Source organism: Tupaia chinensis, unplaced genomic scaffold, assembly GCF_000334495.1.
Source record: "Tupaia chinensis unplaced genomic scaffold, TupChi_1.0 Scaffold138441_1, whole genome shotgun sequence".
NCBI classification, from domain to species: domain Eukaryota; kingdom Metazoa; phylum Chordata; class Mammalia; order Scandentia; family Tupaiidae; genus Tupaia; species Tupaia belangeri.
The window spans coordinates 797,342-819,372 of record NW_006198338.1 but is presented as its reverse complement, the minus strand read 5'-3'; the positions used below and the strand labels follow the sequence as shown (position 1 = coordinate 819,372).

The 22,031-nt window shown below is 41.6% G+C and overlaps 1 protein-coding gene across 1 annotated transcript in view; it reads right to left on the bottom strand.

Moving 5' to 3' along the window:
* SCN11A (sodium voltage-gated channel alpha subunit 11) overlaps window positions 1-18,409 on the bottom strand; it is an 84,886-nt gene extending 66,477 nt beyond the window's left edge. Inside the window, 6 exon segments of the mRNA XM_006161354.1 lie at window positions 217-390; window positions 4,145-4,239; window positions 5,934-6,062; window positions 13,323-13,415; window positions 14,272-14,390; window positions 18,143-18,409. Of these exon segments, the coding sequence (XP_006161416.1) occupies window positions 217-390; window positions 4,145-4,239; window positions 5,934-6,062; window positions 13,323-13,415; window positions 14,272-14,390; window positions 18,143-18,409 (877 nt within the window).
* Between the last annotated feature and the right edge of the window lie 3,622 nt (window positions 18,410-22,031).

Here is a 22,031-nt window from a genome sequence, read left to right as displayed (position 1 = left end):
AAGAAAGAAAGAAAGAAAGAAAGAAAGAAAGAAAGAAAGAAAGAAAGAAAGAAAGAAGAAAAAAAATGTTTCCGCCTTTTGTAAGAGCCCTAGATAGATGAAGTCTTCCTTGCTCCTAAAAGACTGTACAATGCAGGTACGCAGGTAGGTCGAGCAGGGGTACATAAAAGTCAACCATGCACATGCCAAGGAGTGAGCGTGCGTGTGGGTCTTTACCTGGTATGATGTCACTATCATTACACTCCTTCTTGATACATTTGTGGTTCAGACTTCCCATGAAGAGCTGCTGCCCTACCAGGGCAAAGATGCTGAGGCAAAAGAGGGTCAGGATCATCACGTTGACGAGCCTCTTCACAGAGCGTAGCAACGCCCCCACAATGACCTTCAGACCTGAGGAGTAAGACAGGTATGGGGAGATGCACCCCCACCTTGGCCCAACATGTACGAGGGACAGAGAGTGAGGAACTAAGGTCGCAGAGACTGCCGAACTGCAGGCTGGATTTGGAAGCTAGCCTGGTCTAGGACTCGGATGCAGTCAGTTCTTTTTCTAACTCATCCCTTACAAAGAGTGCATCGTGGAAGCAGCCCACCACTCTGGGAATCAGACTCTTTACCCCAGGGGTACTCTGAGATGCATGTAAGTAGACCTTGAGCAGAAATATGCCACATGGACAGGAAGCATAATCTGATGACAGTTGTGAAGGCACCCCCACAGCTGGGGCTCACATGCAGCATTAAGGTCAAAGGGAAGCCACCCTAGAAAATGAGATAGATGTTTGTTTCTTTTTTAAAAGAATTATTTTATTTTCTCTCATTTATTATCATTATTATCATCATCAGTATTATTATTATTTTTAAATTTGACAAGAGAGAGATGGGGACAGGAAGTGAGAAACCAAGCCACCAGGTCCAAGACTTGAACCATGGTTGCCCATGTGGGGTGCCTTTAACCACCATGCCACCTGCTGGCCCCTTATTTACTTATTTTTGATTGCCACAGGGCAGGTGCCCTTTCCAGAGAAAGACAGAGATGGTGGGGGGGAATGGTGTGCAGTCATGCTGTAATCCATTCTTTCCTATTCTTCACCCTGTCAGGATTTGGGGCATGCACATACACATGCCTGTTGTGTTTTTCAAGCTGCCAGGCCTAGGATTCCAACCACAGTCAGCCATGTGAAATCTGCTTCCCCTAACCACTAGGCTAGGGATCAGCCTGAAATAGATCTATATTTAATATTTAGTTACTATCTACCATGATGGTACATGAGGTGCCATGAGATATAGCTAATCTGGAGGGCTGGGACAAGGAGCTTTGTCTATACCTAGATAATTAAGATATCTGTGGCCAGCAGATGGCTTGGGGGTTAAGAACACTGGACTCCCACATGGGTGGCTATGGTTCAAGTCCTGGATCTGGTGGCTTGCTTTCTCATTTTCCCTCTCTTTCTCTCTCACACACTCTGTCCCTCTCTGGTTAAATGAAAATAAATAAGTAAGTAAGTAAATAAAGTTAAATAAAATAATTCTTTAAAAAAATAATGAAGATACCTAAGGGAGAAAAACAGATTATCAGTAACAGCAGTGTTCTTCTTTTCATCCATCCATTACAGAAATATTTACTAGGCACCAACCATGTTGTTAGGCTGCCAGTGGGATAAATAAGATCACAGTCTTGTGGTATGCCAATAAATGCTTCAAATGGCTTCTCCAAGCATTGGGTGAGGAAGACCCTTATTTACACCATTTGTAGGCTTCCCTGTTGGCTGAACTCTGCGGTGTAGACCCCAATTCTCCCTTCCCTCTACAGATTTCCAGCTAGCAACATGATGTTCATGGACAGAGCTGGGACAGAGCACGGCAACTCCCAAAATCCATTGAGTTAGGGTCTTTGCCCTCAAGATGGTGGAAGGTGAGTTTCTAGCTGTGGATTGTTATGTGTGGGATGACGTAGTGACCAGGTTTCCACTGATCACCATAGACCATTGTAGAACACATGGTGAGTACACATCCCACGGGGGAGCCTTCTGGAAAGCCTCAGGCCGGATGTGGATGGGCCTTACAGCTGACCCAGGACCTGACATTCACTGCATATCTACCTGCAGCAAACCACAGGTTACTACACCCCGTAGATTTTGATCTATGGGGTTGTTGGGAAAGTTGGGTCATGTGTTTGCATAGAAAAACAGAAAAATATGTCATGACTTTCCTGACAACCTAACATATCCAGAGGCTTGAGTGTTCTCCAAAGCAAGACGTGTAGATGCAAAATGGTTCTGATTCCTGGGTAATTTTTTAATACGCCCAAACAAGAATGGTACGGCACACTCTGACTGTTAAGAAGCATCCAGGGGGGACCAGCAGTTAGTGTAATGGCTATGTCGCTGGACTCCCACGTAGTCGACCGTGGTTCAAGTCCTGGACCTGGCGGCTTAAACTCACGCTGGGCATGTGTGCGTGGGTGCCCAAGATCCCCAGAGGAGAATGGAGGAGAAGGGATTGCGGTACGGCCATCCCCCCTGGGGGGTGATTTCTTGCTTTCTATCTGTCTGTCTATGTCTGTCTGGCGAGCGCACGCGCCCTATAGCAAAAACCGTTCAAAAATAAAAAAAAGAAGCATCCAGGGATCTCAGTGTGTTTCCTGGGTCGATACGGAGACCACAGTCACCTGCTTAGAGATGAAGGTGACATGAAGGTCCCTAAATGATTGCCTGAGTGTCTATTTCGCCCCTACGAAAATGACAATTCCACCTTCCCAGTCACTCAAGCCAAAACCTTTGGAGTCACCCTTGACTCCTCTCTTTTGATCACAGCACACCCACAACGTGCCTCTCAGGAAATCCTATTGCGGCTGCCTTCAACTGTACCCAGAATCTGACCCCGGCCCACCAATCCCACTTCCTGCCATCTGGTCTAAGAGGACACCATCCCTTGCTTATGGTCTCTTGCACCGCTCTGAGTTCTAAGAAGCAGACATTCTGGGATTAGATGTGTGAGAGATTTGTTGGGGGAAAATGTCTGTGAGAAATTAGGGAGAGGGAGGAGCAGTCAGCAGAGACAGGTCTGACATGGAGGAAAAGAGAGAGAAGAGGCAGGACTGGGCAGAAGGGACACAGACAGCTCTCGGCCAGGTTGCTGGGGACCCCCTGAGCCAGGGTCTCTGTTAGAGGAAAGCTTCTTCAGAATGAGTCAGCCCTGGTAGCCCTGCAGCAGACCTGTGCAGGATGCTTCCACGGTAACCACTCTGCCTCCTACCTGGCCTTCCTCCCCTGCCCTCGCTCCCTACATCCCTGTGGCTCTCCTTCACTTCTGTGACCCCATCTCTACTGCCTGGCGCATTAATCCTCTGCCCCAGCTCACCCGCCTCCTTGCTGTTGTCCAGTCTTTGCGTTGTGTGCTTGCTCTGCTCAGAACACTCTCCCATGTATCTGCTGTGTTATTTCTCCCTTACCACCTTCAACTCTTTGCTTACCTCCACCTTCTCGATGGCGTCTATCCTGAGCACTTTGATTAAAATTGCAGCTTGCCTCCCTCCACCTCTGTGACTTCCCACAGCCCTCCTGGTGTCCACATTCCCTCTGTTTCCCACGGCATATAGCACTTTCTAACATGCTGCGTAATTTACTTAGTTATTAGACTGAGGACTTTATATCTGTCTCCCCACCTCCCACTCTACAATGTAAACTCCATGAGGACAGAGGTTTTGCTGTTCTCGGTTCCTGGACTTATTAAGTGCTCAATAATTATTGGTCAAATGACCAAATAAATGTGCAAGACAAAGTGTGTTTGTTTGTTGGTTGGTTTGCATGATGACATTAAAAAAAGAATGAAATATAAAAGAACATTCTTGGGATCAGAAAATGGCATAATGGCTATGTCGCTGGACTCCCATGTAGTCAACTGTGGTTCAAGTCCCAGACTCAGAAGCTTAAACTCACACTGGGTGCGTGTGGGTGTGTGCCCAAGATCCCGAGAGGAGAATGGAGGAGAAGGGACTGCGGCGTGGCCATCCCCCTGGGGGGTGATTTCTCGCTTTCTGTCTCTCTCTGTTTTTCTGGCAAGCACATGCGCCCTCTAGCAAAAACCTTTCAAAAAAAAAAAAATTCTCTCCATCTAAAAGCCAGCAATGAAAGTTTGAGTGACTTACCTGAAACTACTGAAATCGCTTTCAAAGCTCTGAACACTCGGAAGGTACGGAGGGACAGCAGATTTATGTTGATATTTGGAAAATAGGATACAATCCTACAAGACAAAGCATAAAGAAAGCCAGGACTTGCTAGGTCCTGCAGCTGCATAGCACAGCTCTACAAAGGCCACAGCAAGGATGGCCTGAGGCCACCAGGTAGAAACTGCAGCCTCACCTCCCCGGTCCCATCTTCATCTCAGCACACAGCAATATCACTGTCCATTGCTATAGGCCATGAACTACACAGAGGGCTGTTCTCGGCTAATCTCGAGGATTCCTTGGAATAGTCCATTGCAGCTGTGGCTATAACCATGGACAACTGGAATCCTCCCAAACATGTACTGCCTGACCGCCAAGTTCCAGGCCCCAATGCACACTGCTGCATTCTCTCAGCCCCTATATGGCCAAACCCAGATGTGAACACAAGTATTCTCACTCCAGAGCTCACATTCTTTTTTTTTTCTTTCTTTTTTTAAAGAATTATTTTATTTAATTTTATTTATTCTTTCATTTATTTTCATTTGACCAGAGAGAGAGAGAAAGTGAGAAAGCAAGCCACCCGGTCCAGGAGTTGAACCATGGTCAGCTATGTGGGAGTTTCCAGCACCTTAACCACCACGCTACGTGCTGGAGCTAGAGCTCACATTCTTAACCACTGCACTGTGCTACCTGTTGTAACCAAGAGCACACAGTGCTTGAACTTCTAATGTAAATCCCTGAAATTAATAGCATCTATCTCCAAGGGGTTTTGCGAATATTAAATAGAAAAATATATACAAAGTGCTTAACACAATTCCTGGTACAAATGAAATCATGTTGGGGTTATCGTTGTGGTGCTGGCAATGGGTCATTGGTTTTCCAGCTTTGTATTTTGCTGACTCTGTGTCATCCTTCAGGTGCCGAGTCATGTCCTCTCCTTCGGGAAGAACGTCAGCCCATACCTCACGTATGCACGGTGACTGACTCAAAATAGACCATGGGTAGAAACATAAAAGGCTAAAACTATAAAACCCTGAGAAGGAAACATAAGGAAAACTCTTTGTGATCTTGCAGTAACTAAGGATTTCTTTTTAAAGACTACTTGGGGGACCAGCAGATGGCATAATGGTTACATCACTGGACTCCCATGTAGTTGACCATGGTTTGAGTCCCAGACCTAGTTGCTTAAAACTCACACCAGATACATGTGCATGCATGGCCAAAATCCCAAGAAGGGAATGGAAGAGAAGGGATTACGGCATGGCCATCCCTCCCAGGGGGTGATTTCTCACTTTCTGTCTCTCTGTCTCTCCAGTGAATGCATGTACCCTATAGCAAAAATCTCTCAAACAAACAAACAAACAAACTCCTTGGTTCTTTCTACATGCTCTGACAGCCCCAATACATGCATAACCCCTATCCCAGAACTCAGCATACCATACAATAATGGTATTTAATGATCTTACTTTCCCTCTGAACTGTGAGCTATCTGACACAACCACTATATCCTGTTCATATCTAGCCAGTGTTGGTGAGTAAATGACTAGAGGACAAGAGTATGCACCATTGGCCTACAAACAGATTTGCATATGGAGGCCTCTGGCCAACTGGCTACACGATCCATGCAGGGCCAACAGTGCTACACCCAGAGCTCTGGGCATTTTTAGGTCACACTCAACCATTCACATGGAGCCACAGAGAACCCTGAGAGAAGCGAAGGGGTTTCTTTCATACCCCAAGTCTCTTTGATAAAAATCTTTAACATTCTTACGCAGTTGCAATGACAATGGAGTCCAGCCAGTTCCATGGATCTCGAAGGAAAGAAAACTCATCCAGAATAAAACCTCTTGCCAATATTTTTATCAAAGCTTCAAAAATATAAATCCCAGTGAAGATAAACCTACAAAAATAAAAATCATTCAGAACAAGAAGAAACATGTTAAATGTGAAAAGCCAAGAGCCCTTCTGTCTTACCTGGCCTTGACATTTTATTCCATCAAATGTGGCATTTAACATTCTGGTATTCAGCAAACCAGAGTTCAAAAAGGAAAGCTCTTCAAGCAAGTTCTGGTATTTAACAGGCTCATGAATGGAAGTCTGAAGCTGCTTTTCAATGTTTAACTTTGTAGGTATTATGTTTTTTAGAATAGTTTCAGCCAGTCTAGAGTCCTAGGACTGGAGGTCATAGTTTGTCACTGTCATTCTAGGCTCTGAAGTACACAGGGGAACAATGGTGAAGGAATAATGAGACAAAATGACAAGGCCAAAAACTTTGCTTTTCCACGTACTGTGTTCATGGTACTAAGATGTCCTATCACCCAAAACAATCTACAGATGGAATATCATCTCTATGAAAATCCCAATCACATTTTTTGCAGAAATATAAAAATCTATCCTAAAATTCATATGGAATTTTAAGGGACCTGAATAGCCAAAGTGACCTTGAGATGGAAGAAGAAAGTTGAAGGTCTCATACTTTCTGATATCTAAACTTATTATAAAACTACATTAATCAGGGAACCAGCAGTTAGCGTAATGGCTATGTCACTGGACTCCCACGTAGTCGACCGCGGTTCGCGTCCCGGACCCGGTGGCTTAAAACTCACGCTGGGCGCGTGTGCGTGCGTGCCCAAGATCCTGAGAGGAGAATGGAGGAGAAGGGATTGCGGCGTGACCATCTCCCCTGGGGGGTGACTTCTCGCTTTCTGTCTCTCTGTCTCTCTCTGTCTGTCTGGTGAGCTCACGCGCCCTGTAGCGAAAACCTCTCCAAAACAAAAAATTAAATTTTTTAAAAAACTACATTAATCAAAGCTGTGTGATGCGATAAAGATGGACATATCAACAAATGAAATACAAGAGAGAGCCCAGAAATAAGCAATTACACATGCTGTCATACGATTTTCAATAATGGTGCCAGGATTTCAGTGCAAGAAGGACAATCTTTTCAACAAATGGTACTGGGAAAACTGGATATCGCATGTAAAAGAATTAAGTTGGAACCGTGTTTTATACCACATAAAAAATTAAGTGAATACAAATTCAAGGCCTTAAAAAATATAACTCTTAGAAAAAAAAAAGTGTAAACCCTAGATCTGACAAGGGATTCATATCTAGAATATAGGGAACAGCAGATGGCATAATGGTTACATTGCTGGACTCCCACATGGTCAACCACGGTTCAAATCCCAGACCTGGTGGCTTGAAACTCAGGCCGGGTATATGTGCATGTGTGCCCAAGTCCTAAGAGACGAATGGAGAAGGGACTGCTATATGAGTGTTCCCCCTCCCTGGGGGAGGAGTGATTTCTTACTTTCTCTCTCTCTCTGTTTCTAGTGAGTGCATGTTCTCTATAGCAAAAATCTCTTTTAAAAAAGAATGTATAATGAACTTCTATAATTCAACAAAAATCAAATAAGTTTTTAAAATGGCCAAAGGACTCAATTATTTTCCCAAAGATACTATACAAATGGTCAAAAAATGTGAAAAGATGCTTCTCATCACTAATCAGAAAAATGCAAATCCATGTTACAGTGAAATATGACCTCACACCCTTAGGATGGCTACTGTCTACAAAGGAAAGAAAGAAAAACAAGGGTTGGTAATGACAACAGTAAGACAACTGGAACCACATGGGGAAGATCTGCACTTTCCCGGAGATCCTGGGCACACCTGTGACTCATGCCAGCAGAGATTGGGGTGCATGGTAGTATACAGACCATGTTGGGGATCTCTCCCTCTTTCTATGAAGAAATACATAAGCTTTAAACACAGAAAATTATAAGTGTTGGTAAGGATGTGGAGAAGTTAGAACCTTTATGCACTGCTGGTCGGACTGTACAATGATCCAACCCCCTATGGAAAACAGTATGGAAACTCCTCAAAAATTAAAAAATAGGCCTACCTCAGGATCCAGCCATCTTATTTCTGGGCATAGATAAAAAGGAATTGAAAGAAGGGTCTCAAAGAGATACTTGCATAGCCATGTTCACAGCAGCACTGTTCACTATAGCTAAGAGATGGAAGAAATTTTAATGTCCTTTGACAGGTAAATGGATAACAAAATATGGTATATACATGTGAGGGAATATTAATCACCCTTAGAAAGAAAGGAGATTCTGTCACATGCTATAACACATAGATGGATTTGAAGTCATTGTTATAAGGGAAATAAACCAGTGACAAAAAGATAAATACTGCATGATTCCACCTACACAAGGCCCCTAGAGTGGTTGCCAGGGACTAGAGAGAAGGGTGAAATGAAGGATTAGTGTGTGTGTGTGTGTGTGTGTGTGTGTGTGTGTGTATTTTCTTTTTCTTCTTCTTCATCTTAATGGATTTTTTTGAAGTGAAATCTGAGCAATCAGAAGAATGCAGAAGGAGGTGACCAACAGTCTGACTCCTGGCTAAACTGGGGATCAGGAGGGTAAAGTCTGGGCAGAGGGTCTTTGGTGGTTTAAATTTCTGAATGGGGTTGCTTGGAACTCAAATATAGATGGCTGCTGATTGGTTTAACCTGACTCCTGGCTAGACTGGGAATCAGAAGGGTAAAGTCTGGGCAGTGGGTCTTCTGTGGTCAAAATAACTGAATAGGGCCACTTGGAACTCCTCATATAGATATTCTAGTGTGTTGGCATATAGTTGCTCATAATATTCTCTCATAATTTTTTTGTATTTCAAATATATCAATTTTGATATTGCTAGCTTCATTGCTGATTTTACCTGTCTAGTTCCTCTCTCTCTTTTCTGTAATTAGTCTAGCTAATGGCTTATCAATTTTGTTTATCCTCTCAAAAACCCAGCTTTTCATTTCATTTATTCTTTTATATAGTTCTTCTATTTCATTTATTTCAGCTCTAATCTTCACTGTTTCTTTTCTTCTTTTATTTTTAGGGTTTTTTTTGTAATTTTTTTAATTCCTAAAGATGTGATGTTAAGTTATTTATTTGCCACTTTCTATTTTTTTTCTTATGAGCACTAATAGCTATAAACTTGCATCTTATGACTGTTTTTGCTGTGTCCCAAATGTTATGAAAAGTAGTGTGTTCATCGACATTAGTTTCAATGAATCTTTAATTTCAGTCTTGATTTCCTCAATAGTTTGAAAGTGATGATTCATAAGTATATTATTTGGTTTCCATGTTTTTTGTGTATTTTTAAGGGCTCTTTATGTGGTTATGTGGTTGATTTCAAGTTTAATTACATTGTGATCAGAGAAGGTACTAGATACTGTTTCTATACCTATAAATTTATATAGACTTGTTTTATAGCCTATTATATGGTCAATATTTGAAAATGTTCCATATAGAGATGAGAAAAAAGTATTTTCCATAGTTGCTGGATGGAATACCCTATATATGTCTGTCAGGTCTACTGGGTTCATGGTATCAATTAATTCCTGTGTCTCTTTATTAATTTTTTGTCCAAATGACCTGTCCAGCGATGACAGTGGGGAATTAAAATCTCCCACATTTAGTGTATTTCAGTCTTTATCTCCCTTTAGATCTAGCAGGATTTCTTTTACATATTTGTGGTGGCCTGGCATTAAGTGCATAAATATTTATGACTATTATATCTTCTTGATAAATCAATCCTTTGCAACTATATAATGCCCTTGTCTCTTCTTATATTTTTTATCCTAAAATCTATTTTTTCTGATATTAATATCATTACTCCTGCCTTTTTTCATTTCCGTTTGCATGAAATGTATTTTTCCAGCCCTCCAATTTCAGTTTTTATATATTTTTGTCACTGAGGTGTGTTTCTTGTAAGCAACATATAGAGGGTTCCAGTTTTTTCATCCATTGAGCCAACCTATATCTTTTAATTGGAGAACTTAGTCCACTGACATTCAAGATAATTTTCACTATATGTGGGGTTTTTAAGATTTAATTTTATTTATTTATTTTTTTAATTTGCTATAAGACGCATGCACTCACCAGAGAGAGATGGCAAGAGAGAGAGAGGGAAAGTGAGAAAGCAAGCTGCCAGGTCTGGGACTCAAACCACAGTCAACCATGTGGGAGTCCAGTGTCTTAACCACTACATCACCTGCTGGCCCTAATATATGTAGTCTTAATTCTGTCGTTGTCTTGCTTAATTTTTTCTTATACTTGTTTTGTGTTTTCCTAGTTCTATTTATATCCCTTTAGTTTTCCGGGTGTGGTGCTCCTTTAAGTATTTACTGAAGGGCTGTCCTACTTTTGTTAAATTCTTTCAACTTTTTAAAAATTATTCTTATTATTTTTTTAAACATTCAATCACTATACATCATTTGGCTTATTAAGAGAATTTACCCAACATGAAATATATCACAGACCAGTCCAGTTGAGAATACTATACACACTATCATAAACAGATAATAAACCATTTCTGTGTCCCACACATGTCTTGCCTCTATATTTTTTCTCTGATTTCCTTCCCTATACTCTCCTCTTCTCTCACCCTCTTTTCCACACTGTCTCCAGCATCCATAACTATTTTAACTGCTTTTATGTCCTCCAATTCTTCAATATCTACCATAGACTGTGGACAGTCAGTATATATTAAGTGGAGACATACAATAGCTTTCTTTCATAGCTTGGCTTGCTTTACTCAGAAATAAAATTTCCATATTTGACCATTTTCTATCAAATGGCAGGGTCTTATATTTTCTTTCAACTTTTTAATCTGGGAAATTTAATTTTATTTCTCCTTCCCACTTGAAAGATAATTTTGCTGGGTACAGTATTCTTGGCTAAATTTTTTTTTGATAGCTTTAAATGCAACATCTCATTTTTCTTTTCTTGCCTGCATTATTTCTGTTGAGAGGTCCACCATTAGTCTAATGGGATAACTCTTATAAATGACCTGGTGTTCCTCTCTTGCCATTTTTAGAATATTGTGTTTGCCTGGAATTTTTATTAGTTCGAGATGTGCCTTGGAGAGGATCTTCTTATGTTAAACCTATATGGTGTTCTTTTTATTTCTTGAATTTGAATTTCTATCTGTATATTTAGGTTTGGGAAATTTTCAATTAACATATAGTGAAAAGATTTTCTAAGCCTTTACCCATCTCTTCATCTTCTGGAATACCAATAATGTGACTATTTCACCATTTGTCCTCCTTTCTAGTAGATATTTTATATATTCTTGAACTAAATAAGAAATTTTATCTCTAAGGTCAGAGATTCTTTTTTCTGCATGCTCAAATCAGTTGTTAATATTTTTTAACTCCAGGACCAGCAGTTGGTATAATGGTTATGTCTCTGGACTCCCATGTAGTCTACCACAGTTTGAGTCCTGAACCTGGTGGCTTAAACTCATGCTGGGTGCGTGTGCATGTGTGCCCAAGATCCCGAGAGGAGAATGGAGGAGAGGGGATTGTGGAGTGGCCATTCCCCTGGGGGGGGGGGGGGATTTCTTGCTTTCTGTCTCTCCCTGTATTTCTGGCGAGCGCATGTGCCCTAGAGCAAAATCCTCTCCCAAAAAAAATATTACTTCACTCCAGAAACTATATTATTTTTTAATTTTCAGAGTATCTATTTCCTTATGGAGTTTGTCCTTTAAGTCATGAAATGATTTTCTCATCTCCTGAAATTGGTTGCTCTTTCCTGTATCTGACTAAGTTTAGTTATAATGAATATTCGAAATTCTTTATCTGACAGGTCTATCATTTCTTGTGCTTTGTCCATTATCGATGAGAAATCATTCCTTTGAGGGGGAAGCATTCCCTGCTCTTTTCATATTTCTTGAGGCATTGCTATGATTTTCAGGCATTAGTTGATAAAGTCACTTCTCTAAGATTTGCAAGGAAAAATGTCTGTGTTCTTTTGCCGAGGTGAGCATGGAGAGACAACTCCTGTAGGACCTCACTGTACTGAGGTATTCTGGCTTGTATATAGCCAGAACTTTCTTGACTCTATATAGCTGAGGGCTAGATAAAGGAATAAATTGGGCGGTGCATGGTGTGGACTGCAGTTCCGGGTCCTCATACATCCCAGGCTCAACGGGAGGCCCTTGATGGAGAAGTAGAGTCCAGGTGTCCCTCTGCTTGTGGATAAGTGAAGACTAGAATAATGTCAGCAGCAGAAAGGCTTCTCCTCTTACCCATCCTGAAGACCAAAGCAGCTGCTCCTCCAGGGTGATTCCTTACTTTCCCCCTCTCTCTGTCTCTCCAGTGAGTGCATGCACCCTATGGCATAAACCTTAAAAAATCATATATATGACAAAAACAAAGCTGTAATAACTGAAAGTGCACAGTAATGGCACTAAAACATAGACCAATGGGACAGGTTAAAGAGTTTAGAAATAAACCTAACAAAACACAGTGAACTGATTTTTTTTTTTGAGAGAGAGATTTTTTGATGCAGGGCATGTGCGCTCACCAGAGAGACAGAAAGAGAGAGGTCACCCCCTGGAGGGATGGCCATGTCACAATCCCTTCTCCTGCATTCTCCTCTCAGGATCTTGGGCATGCATGCACATGCGTCCAGCATGAGTGTTAAGTAGCCAGGTCTGGGACTCAAACTGCGGTTGACTATGTGGATGTCCAGTGACATAACCATTACATCATCTGCTGGTCCCAAGAACTGATTTTTGACAAAGGGCACAAGCCAATCCAGTGAAGAAACATTTATCTTTTCAACCAGTGGTGCTAGGAAACTGGGTATTCTGCAGAAAAATAAAATCAGATTCCCCCACCTCTCATCATTTCCAAAAATTAACTCAGAATGGGCTGAAGACTTAACTATAAAGTTCAAAACCATAAAACTTCAAGAGAAAAACAATGGAGGGACACTTCAAGATCCTGGAGTAGGCAATGCTTTCTTGAATAAGACCCCTAGAGCAAGGGCAATGATACTAAAAATAGACAAGTGGGATTACATCGTGCTAGAAAGGACTTCTGCACAGTGAAGGAAATAATAAATAAAGAATACACCTGTTGAAATATCCATTTTGTAAGACAAATAATAGCGTGATTGAATGTACTGTTTCTGTCTGGTAAAATTTTAAAAAAATAGAAAATGAAATGAAAATAAATAAATAAATTTTAAAAATAATAATAATAATAATAATAAATAAAGAATAAACAGCTCTACTTCCAAAAATAAAGATAATTCCTATTTCTCTCAGGTATGTTGTTTAAAAACTTAGAGAAGGCGAGGAAAAGGAAAACACTTACTCAGCAGTATCTGTATTGCTGTCTTTGCCAAGCCCAATAGCCATGAATACACAGTTGATGATGACGGTGCAAATGATGAACATGCTGAACAATGTGACTGGCATCCATTAAGGCAGATACACTGCAGGACAGCCTGTGCCACTAGCTTACTACACTGATTTTTTATTGGTAAAGAATGTGGGTCTATCTATCATTGCCAGAGGTTCGATTTTTCAAAAGAAACTGGAAATCTGGACAATTCCCATTTAGAAAGTATTTCAGAAAGTTTTAAGCTTTGTATAGGCTCAACACAGTACATTGATCAACTCAATACGGTGCACAGGTTACCAGTTTAAATGCTTGTTTTGGTGTTCACTTAGATGATCCATCCTCCAAGAACCTGTCCTTGATGCCCCCAAAGCACAGCAGTGCCCCTGCTTGTTACCACTTCCATACTATCAATCTCACTATAGAAACTGCCTGCCTTGGGACCAGCAGATGGCGTAATGGCTATGTCACTGGACTCTCATATAGTGGACTATGGTTCTAGTCCTGGACCCGGTGGCTTAAACTCACGCCGGGTGCATGTGCGTGTGTGCCCAAGATCCTGAGAGGAGAATGGAGGAGAAGGGATTGTGGCGTGACCGTCCCCCTGGGGGGTAATTTCTTACTTTCTGTCTCTCTGTCTCTCTGGTGAGCGCATGCACCTTATAGCAAAAACCTCTCCAAAAAAAAGAAAAGACAAGACATTGCCTGCTTTTTTTTCTCTTTCTGATGCCACAGGATCCCAGAGCAGGAGTTACACCTGTTCACAACCAACACAGTGCCTACCACAGAGTAGCGGGCACTAAGCCAGCATCTGTGGAAAGAATGAGTTATTTGCTTCCAACTCAACAAATATGGGAACGCTGTGAGGCTCATGTGCTTGTCACATGGACCGGACTGAGTGAAAAGTGCCACTGAAGGATATGAATGGACCGAGATCCTAATGGCTAAGCTTCTGATTGAATTGAAAGGTCCCAAAATGAACAAGGCACGCTTGGCACTGAAGCGGTAGATGGTTCTCTTTTTGTTCAACACCATAAACGTCTGCAAGAAAGAAAACACAATACTAGTTAAGTGCAGTGACCAAACAATTTGCATCATGAGCTCATTTCCAGAAAATTCAGTGGAATCAGGAGTCGAGGCCTTGCTTGGCTTATCAGGAAAACTGGTTTCTCATTGCCAAGCAGTTGTTCTGAAGCCCAAGGTACTTTCAGACCATGAACAGATCCCTCCTGTGGCTTGGGTCTATAAGTAAATGGGTGGAATGTGGACTACTCACCTGATGGGATACTCTGGAGATACCAGAGATGGAGAACATGGGCCCTGAAACTAGAGAAATAGGGGTCTAGAGTAACAACCGAGGTAGCCAAAATCTTAACAGGCTACTCGATGGTATGTGTCTGTGGAGACGAGGCCTAGAAGAGAACCCAAAGAGATGGAAATTGAGTTTGAACATTCAGACTCATCGGATCATTTTATGGATAAAAGGTTTGAAATGAATCTTTATACTTTGATAGCCAGGCCCAAAGATACAGGGGCGGGGGAGGGGGGATGCTGCCTTGACTCAGGTACCAGATTTTAGCCACAGCCAACCAACAACCATCCTCCAGTGAGTTGCTGGAACTTAGTGATCTGGTGGCCATCTGGCTGCAGGAAAAAGGATGGACTCGAATATTTTCCTTTGCTTCCATAATAAAATGAATTGAACCATGGAGTTCTTCAAAAGCTATGAGTCCAGGAGCCCAAGACCCACTTTCGGGATTCTGTTCCCTTCTTTTGAACAGACAATTTCAAGGCAGAGAGCAAATCCCTCTTTGAGGTGGGTCACCCCAGATTAATAGCTGGCATGACCCGGTTCTGCTTCTATACCCTTTGATTTGGATGTTTTATTGATGCCTCCTCTTTACTGCTTTAAATATTTTAACTAATGGTGTATTTAACTATACTTGCCAGGGCTTAAATGATTAAAATGATAGGTACCAGCTCTTCTGGTATGCTTGCTGACACATCTCCACCTTTTTTCCCTGTAGCTATTCAAAAAGGGGAGCTTCCAGGGAACCAGCAGTTAGCGTAATGGCTATGTCGCCGGACTCCCACGTAGTCAACCGCAGTTCGTGTCCTGGACTCGGTGGCTTAAAACTCACGCCGGGCGCGTGTGCGTGTGTGCCCAAGATCCCAAGAGGAGAATGGAGGAGAAGGGATTGCGGCGTGACCATCCCCCCTGGGGGGTGATTTCTCGCTTTCTGTCTCTATGTCTCTCTCTGTCTGTCTGGCGAGCGCACGCGCCCTACAGTGAAAATCTCTCCAAAAAAAAAGAAAAAAAGAAAAAAAAAAGGGGGAGCTTCCAAAGGGAAGAAGTGGCCTGTGAGTGCAGGCACAGTCCTTGGGTTTGCAAGTTGGCTCCTCTACTTATTGGCTGCTTGAACTGGCATGAGGCGCTTCCCCTTCTTGGCTTTGGTTTCCTCTTCTCTAAGGCGAAATGCAATGAAGACCACATACACCCCCATGACCGCTGAGAGTGCTGAGCTGGGTGTGCAGAACTCCAAACAAGTATTATCTATTTTGATTTAAAGGAGAACCCAGGCTGAGAAGAGATGGTCCTAGACTATCTAGCCAGGCTGAAACAGAGCCTGTCATCCCCAGGAATATCTGCAGCACACCAAATTGCTCCTTGGCTTGTGTGTTTCCTATCCAGCACTGAGGCCTCTAGCAGTTGACTTACCTCCAGCAACTGTACCTCCAGGAAACCCTTGGAACTCTGAGGCTTAAGGATGAGAAATAATGGAGTGCATCTGCTCTTTCATGTTTCTTTCCCTTGCTTGTCCTTCCTACTTGTCTCTAAACACAAACAGTTCCCATTTAGCCTGGCAACCCTAAATCTGTCCCTGTTTAAGGACATGTAGACCATACAACCTTCTTTGAGAGATCAGTTTCTCATGGCTGCCAGCAAAGAAGATTCCACTAGCCTGCCATTTCTAGGACTTTTCCTCAAACTCCCAACTTTCTCTACCTCTGACCTCACTCTGGCAAGGTGGGTTTTCCATCCTTGCTAGATCAAACAGTGAGGTGATGATGGCAAGGCCTTTTGAGCCTTTTTTAAAATGGGATATAGTCTGCAGAGGGTTATGCTTAGGGCTCCAGGCTTTTGAGCAGCCATGAGAGGACCCCAAAGTTCACATGTTCCCACTAGGGAATCCTTTAAGGAGCTTGTACTAGAGTTTCTCTGCAAGAATTACATCCAAGCAAGGCTTTCACAAATTTGCAGGGATTTACATACCATCTGCATGTACCCTTTGGTTACCACTTTTTTAGTCTTTATTGATTGAGCCCCTACTATGCATCAATTGTAGGTCTGGCCTTCATGAATCTCATGTAATAGTCTAAAGAGTGGGCTAGCAGGTGGCGTGGTGCTAAAGAACTGTGCCTCATATGCCCAACTCTGTGGTTTGAGTCCCAGACCCAGAAGTTTGAAAATAGCATCAGGTGCATGTGCATGCATGCCCCAAGTGAGAGGAGAATGGAGGAGAAGGGATTGTGGCATGGCCCTCACCACTGAGGGGATGATTCTCACTTTACTTCTCACATCTTTCTCTGGTGAGTTCATGTGCCCATGGGAAAAATATTTTTTATAAAACAGCCTAGGGGCCAGTAGATGGTATAGCAGTTATATCGCTGGACATGGCCAACCACAGTTCAAGTTCCAGACACAGTGACTTGAAAATCATGCTGGGTATGGGTGCATGTGTGTGTGTGTGTGTGTGTGCGTGCATGTGTGCGTGTGTGTGCGTGTGTGTGTGCCCAAGATCCCAGGAGGAGAATGGAGGAGACCCTCCATTACAGCATGGCCATCCCCCTTGGGGGTAATTGCTCATTTTATCTCTCACTGTCTCTGTCTCTCTCTCCCCCTGTGAGCACACACACCCTAAGGCAAAAATCTAAACAAATCAAAACAAAACAAAAACCTAAAGAGCATATTGTTCAAGAGTTTTTCAAGAAAAAAAAATCTTATTGCTGAAATGGGCATCTCTGGACCATAATACCAATTCTTTATATTAGTATAATGCTTTACAAATCATAAAATCCTTCCCTAACATGTCTTTTCTTCAACGTAAGGAAATCAGGTGTTATTCCCATTTAGTAGATTTGAAAGTGAGACTTTGTAAAGTGACCTACCAGACTCAGAAAGCCAATCCCTTGAAATGGTCTACACCTAACTTCTCTGACTGCTATTCCAGTCCTTTTACCAGATATTACTTTATTTAAATGTTTTTTAAATGTTAATCCAATTTTTTAAAAAATTCCACAGGACACATTCGCTTATTGGAGAGTGAGAGAAAAAGAAAGAGGGAACGTGAGAAAACACTTTCTAGGAAGGGTAGCCATGCCACAATCTCTTCTCCTCCATTCTCCTCTTGGGATTTGGGGCACACATGCACAGGTGCCTGGTGTGTTTTTCAAGTCACCAGATCTGGGACTTGAACCACACGGTTGGCCATGTGGTATCCAGCTACCTTCATCACCATGCCACTGGCTGGTCTATTTCACGTTTCCTGTATTCTCCTTTTAACCTCTCTGTTGCTTCTAGTCCTCATCTTCTTCCTCAATAAATGCACAACAGAGAAAAAAAACGATGAGGACTGAAACGGGTTCTTGGGACTATGAAGGCGATGACAGGAGGGAGATAGCAAAAAAGAGGTATGGCCTGCTTCCTACCAGCCCCAAGACTGGCGTTCAGAGAACCTGTAACACCAGTTATAACATTACAGTTAGATCGCCCATGCTTTCCCAGGAAGTACCTTATGATTCCTGTAGAATGGGTCCAAGTCTTCCAAAGGCTTTGCTATTAGGTCATGGGGAATGTCACCATAGAGCTTGGGCAACTTTCTGGAGGCCTTTAGGTCAAGCTGAGGTCGAGGCTCAGGTTCTGACACTGTCTGGTCTTTGGACTTCTTTTTCTCCTTTTGGATAGCAATCCGCTTCTCGATTGCAGCCAGAGAGTCAGAAGTAAAGGGACGGAAATTCCGTGCATCTGGGAAGATCACTGGGTAGCACCTGTCATCCATCTTCACCCTCTGGACAGAAATAAGCAGCAGATCCTCAGAGAACTGTCAGGAAGGGGGAATGAAGCAGTCTGCCCTGGGATTCCACTCTCAAAAGATGGTTTCATGGGTATTTACAAAAATTGAGGCTGAGGTGAGGGGCCTTGGAGGACTCTCAGGCTGTGGGGAAGATCAGGAGAGGTGACCACCACCATGGGTTCAGTGAGAGCCTTGGGAATAGGTAAGACCAAAGCAGAGCATCATTCCTGTAAAATCTGGAGATAGAGGAGAAGCAAAATTCAGGAACTAGTGAGCAGAGAAGTCCAGTCTTTAAAACTAATAACCAAGCATTGAGCAAGACAATGAAGCTGTACAGGCTGAACTGCTGAGGCAGTGCCACAGCTAGAAGGCAAGTGGCCATAACAAACAGGAAGGGACAGGATATGAACTCCACTGAGCCATAGCTATAGCTATGGATTGCAAAAGTGAAACCATGAGTGTATAGGTCTTTCCTCACATTTAGTTAGCATCATTCTCCTTTTTCTTGCCAGAGGGCACATGTGCTCACCAGAGAGGAGAGCAGGGAAAGAAGAAATCACCCCCTAATGGAGCAGGGTCACACAACAACCCATTCTCTTCCATTTCTGCATCGTGCTGGGATTTAGGGTATGCACACACATGTGCCAAGTATGCTTTACAAGCTGCCAGCCTGGAGTTTGAGCTATGGTTAGCCATGTGGGATCTGGCTCCCTTAACCAATATACCAGGAGTCAGCCCAGCAAGGTTCTTAAAATGAGCTAGGACAGAAACATAAGAGCCACAAGCACAAACCTAGACACTTACACCTATGACCTGACTCTAGTTCTCTTGCTTCTGGGACCCAGACCCCCAAAGCAAAACTCCAAAGAAATCAGAAAAGATTTGCCAAAACTAATAGGATCATTCCATCATAGAATAATAGCCAGTGTAAGGACTTACTCTACAACCTCGGGGTTAAAACTAGACTGTGAGACAAAGCAGCAGTGTTCAGGCTGAATGCCTTTATTCTCCATGCCAGGCATCCTCTTCCTTTCTTAGCCACTGAATGCTAGTTTACAACTGACTCTCAAACCACATCAGGAAATTATAGTGAGAAGATCAACACATCTTTCATTTGTTCATTCAACAACAATGTACTCAGTGTCTGTTCTAGGCACTCGAGGTAACAAAGCCACAGTCCCCATCCTCCCAGTTCTATAGTTATGCTGTCTCATCATAGTAAAGAGGACAGATAAAGACAGGAAATCACAATAGAGTAGAACCAACTGCTGGTCCCAGTTTTATTTGATTTTTAATTGACAAATAATAATTGTATATGTTTATGGTGATCTCTCTAACTTTAGATTTGCTCGCACTGTTATTTCTCAGTTTATCAGATTGAGTGAAAATTATTGCATTGTCCTTATGGGAGAGAAGGAATTTAGCTTACTGATAATTCTTCTACCTTTCCCATGATTCTTCTAGTTTCACTCCTGGTAATATTTTGCCCAGGTCCCTAAGGAAAAGAAACTTGATGAAAATAAATAACAAAAAATAAAACTGAGCAACCATTAAAACTGCACACATTAAAATTTGTTATAATGGGGGACCAGCAGTTAGCATAATGGCTATGTCGCTGGACTCCCATGTAATCAACTGCAGTTTGAGTCCCAGACCCAGTGGCTTAAACTCACGCCAGGCGCATGTGCATGCGTGCCCAAGATCCTGAGAGGAGATGGAGGAGAAGGGATTGTGGCATGGCCATCCACCCAGGGGGATGATTTCTCACTTTCTGTCTCTCTGTCTTTCTAGAGAGTGCATGCGCCCTATAGCAAAAACCTCTCCAAAAAAGAAAAAAAAAATGTTATAATGGAATCAACCTAAGTACCCAGGAACTGATAACTGAGTTGAAAACGTGTGGCCTATATATATACTACGGAGTATTATTCAGCTATAAGGAACAATAAGACATTTGTTGTCATTTGTTTCAAAGTGGTTGAATATGGAAGACCTACTGCTGAGAGAAGTAAGCCAGACTTTGAAAGACAAACATTGTATATCCCTGCTCAATATATACTGAATGTCTGCACTTTCTGGCAGAAATTAAGATTTGAAAATATGACAATAGGAAGGATAAATGTAGATTCTAGAGTCTGTAAGGGAGAGGAATGGTTGGTAGAGAGTAGGTGGGAGGGACAAAGGGAAAAAACACCTAACAGACCCGAGAATGGTAGCATGGTGGTTAGGGTACTGGACTCCCACATGACCAACTATGGTTTGAGTTCCAGGTCTAGAGGCTGGCTTTCTCACTTTCCTTCTCTCTCTCTCTCTCTGGTCAAATTAAACAATAATAATAATAATAATGAATAAACTTAAATAATTCTCTTTTTTAAATGCAAAAAAGGCATACATGGTGATATCTTTGATTTGATTGTCAAAATTAATTAATTAATTTTTAAAAATTTGTTATGGAAGACAAAACAAAGTCTATCTTAAAAGTAACACTGAAAATTACAAAAATTGACCCAAAGAGGATTTTATAAAAATTATCAATTCAAGTCTGACAAAATAAAACCACATGTAGTAAAATATTCTTATTAACTGAAAAAAATTGGTGGAAAAATCAAATATTCTTTAAGAAAGCAGATTCAGAAATTTTAGACTGAAAGTAGAGGTTGTATCCACAGAATTAGTAAAATAGATAAATTAATAGAAAAATCAATGTGGTACATAACTATAATTGGTAAAATTTAGAATTACTCAAATTTTTATTTTGAAATTTATACAGAAAATACTCAATTCTGAACATTTTCTGCACAGAAAATAAATTGCACTACTAGAAAATTGGTCAAAGAATTAAATTTGCTAAGTGCAATTATTTTCCAAGTCTTGCTATTAAATATGAAGGCAAATTTTTAGATAGTAAATTACTTTACAAAAAAAACTTCTTTAAGCACATGTTTCTAAACAATGAAAAAAGAATCTGAAAAAGTAGGATGTATGGAATCTAAGATAAAGTGAACTTAACACAAGAGTGCAATAAAAAATAAATAAATAAATCCAAGATGACTACACTCCAATAGGCTTAAAAACTAAGTGGGCCAACTAGGGTGAGTGACGGAGAAGAGCCTGAGGAAGGAGAAAAATAGAGAGGCAAGGCATTATGGGATAAATAAATCTGTTGAAGATAATGTGTATAGTATTCTCAACTGGATTAGTGAGAAATGAGAAATGTATACATGTTGAAATAGTCATTTTGCAAACTAAGTGATTGAATGTATAAAAGAAATTGAAATAAAAAATATATATATAAAAGAAATTCCATCAGCACAAGACATTCAAAAGTCACAGTTTACCTATGAAGCAACTAAATGATTTGAGCAGGTGACAAAATGTAAGAATAGGAAAAACAAAGAGTACATTTGACCTTGACATTTAGAATATTCTCCTTCAGGTAATAGCAGGTCAGTGACATCAGCCTCCATCCCCTTCATTGTGGATCCAAATATAAGTACTTAATTTTGGAGAATAATAGTTTTGCAACCATTAGATTGTAAAAAGTATGTATTGGGACCAGCAGTTAGCGTAATGACTATGTCACTGGACTCCCATGTAGTCAACCACGGTT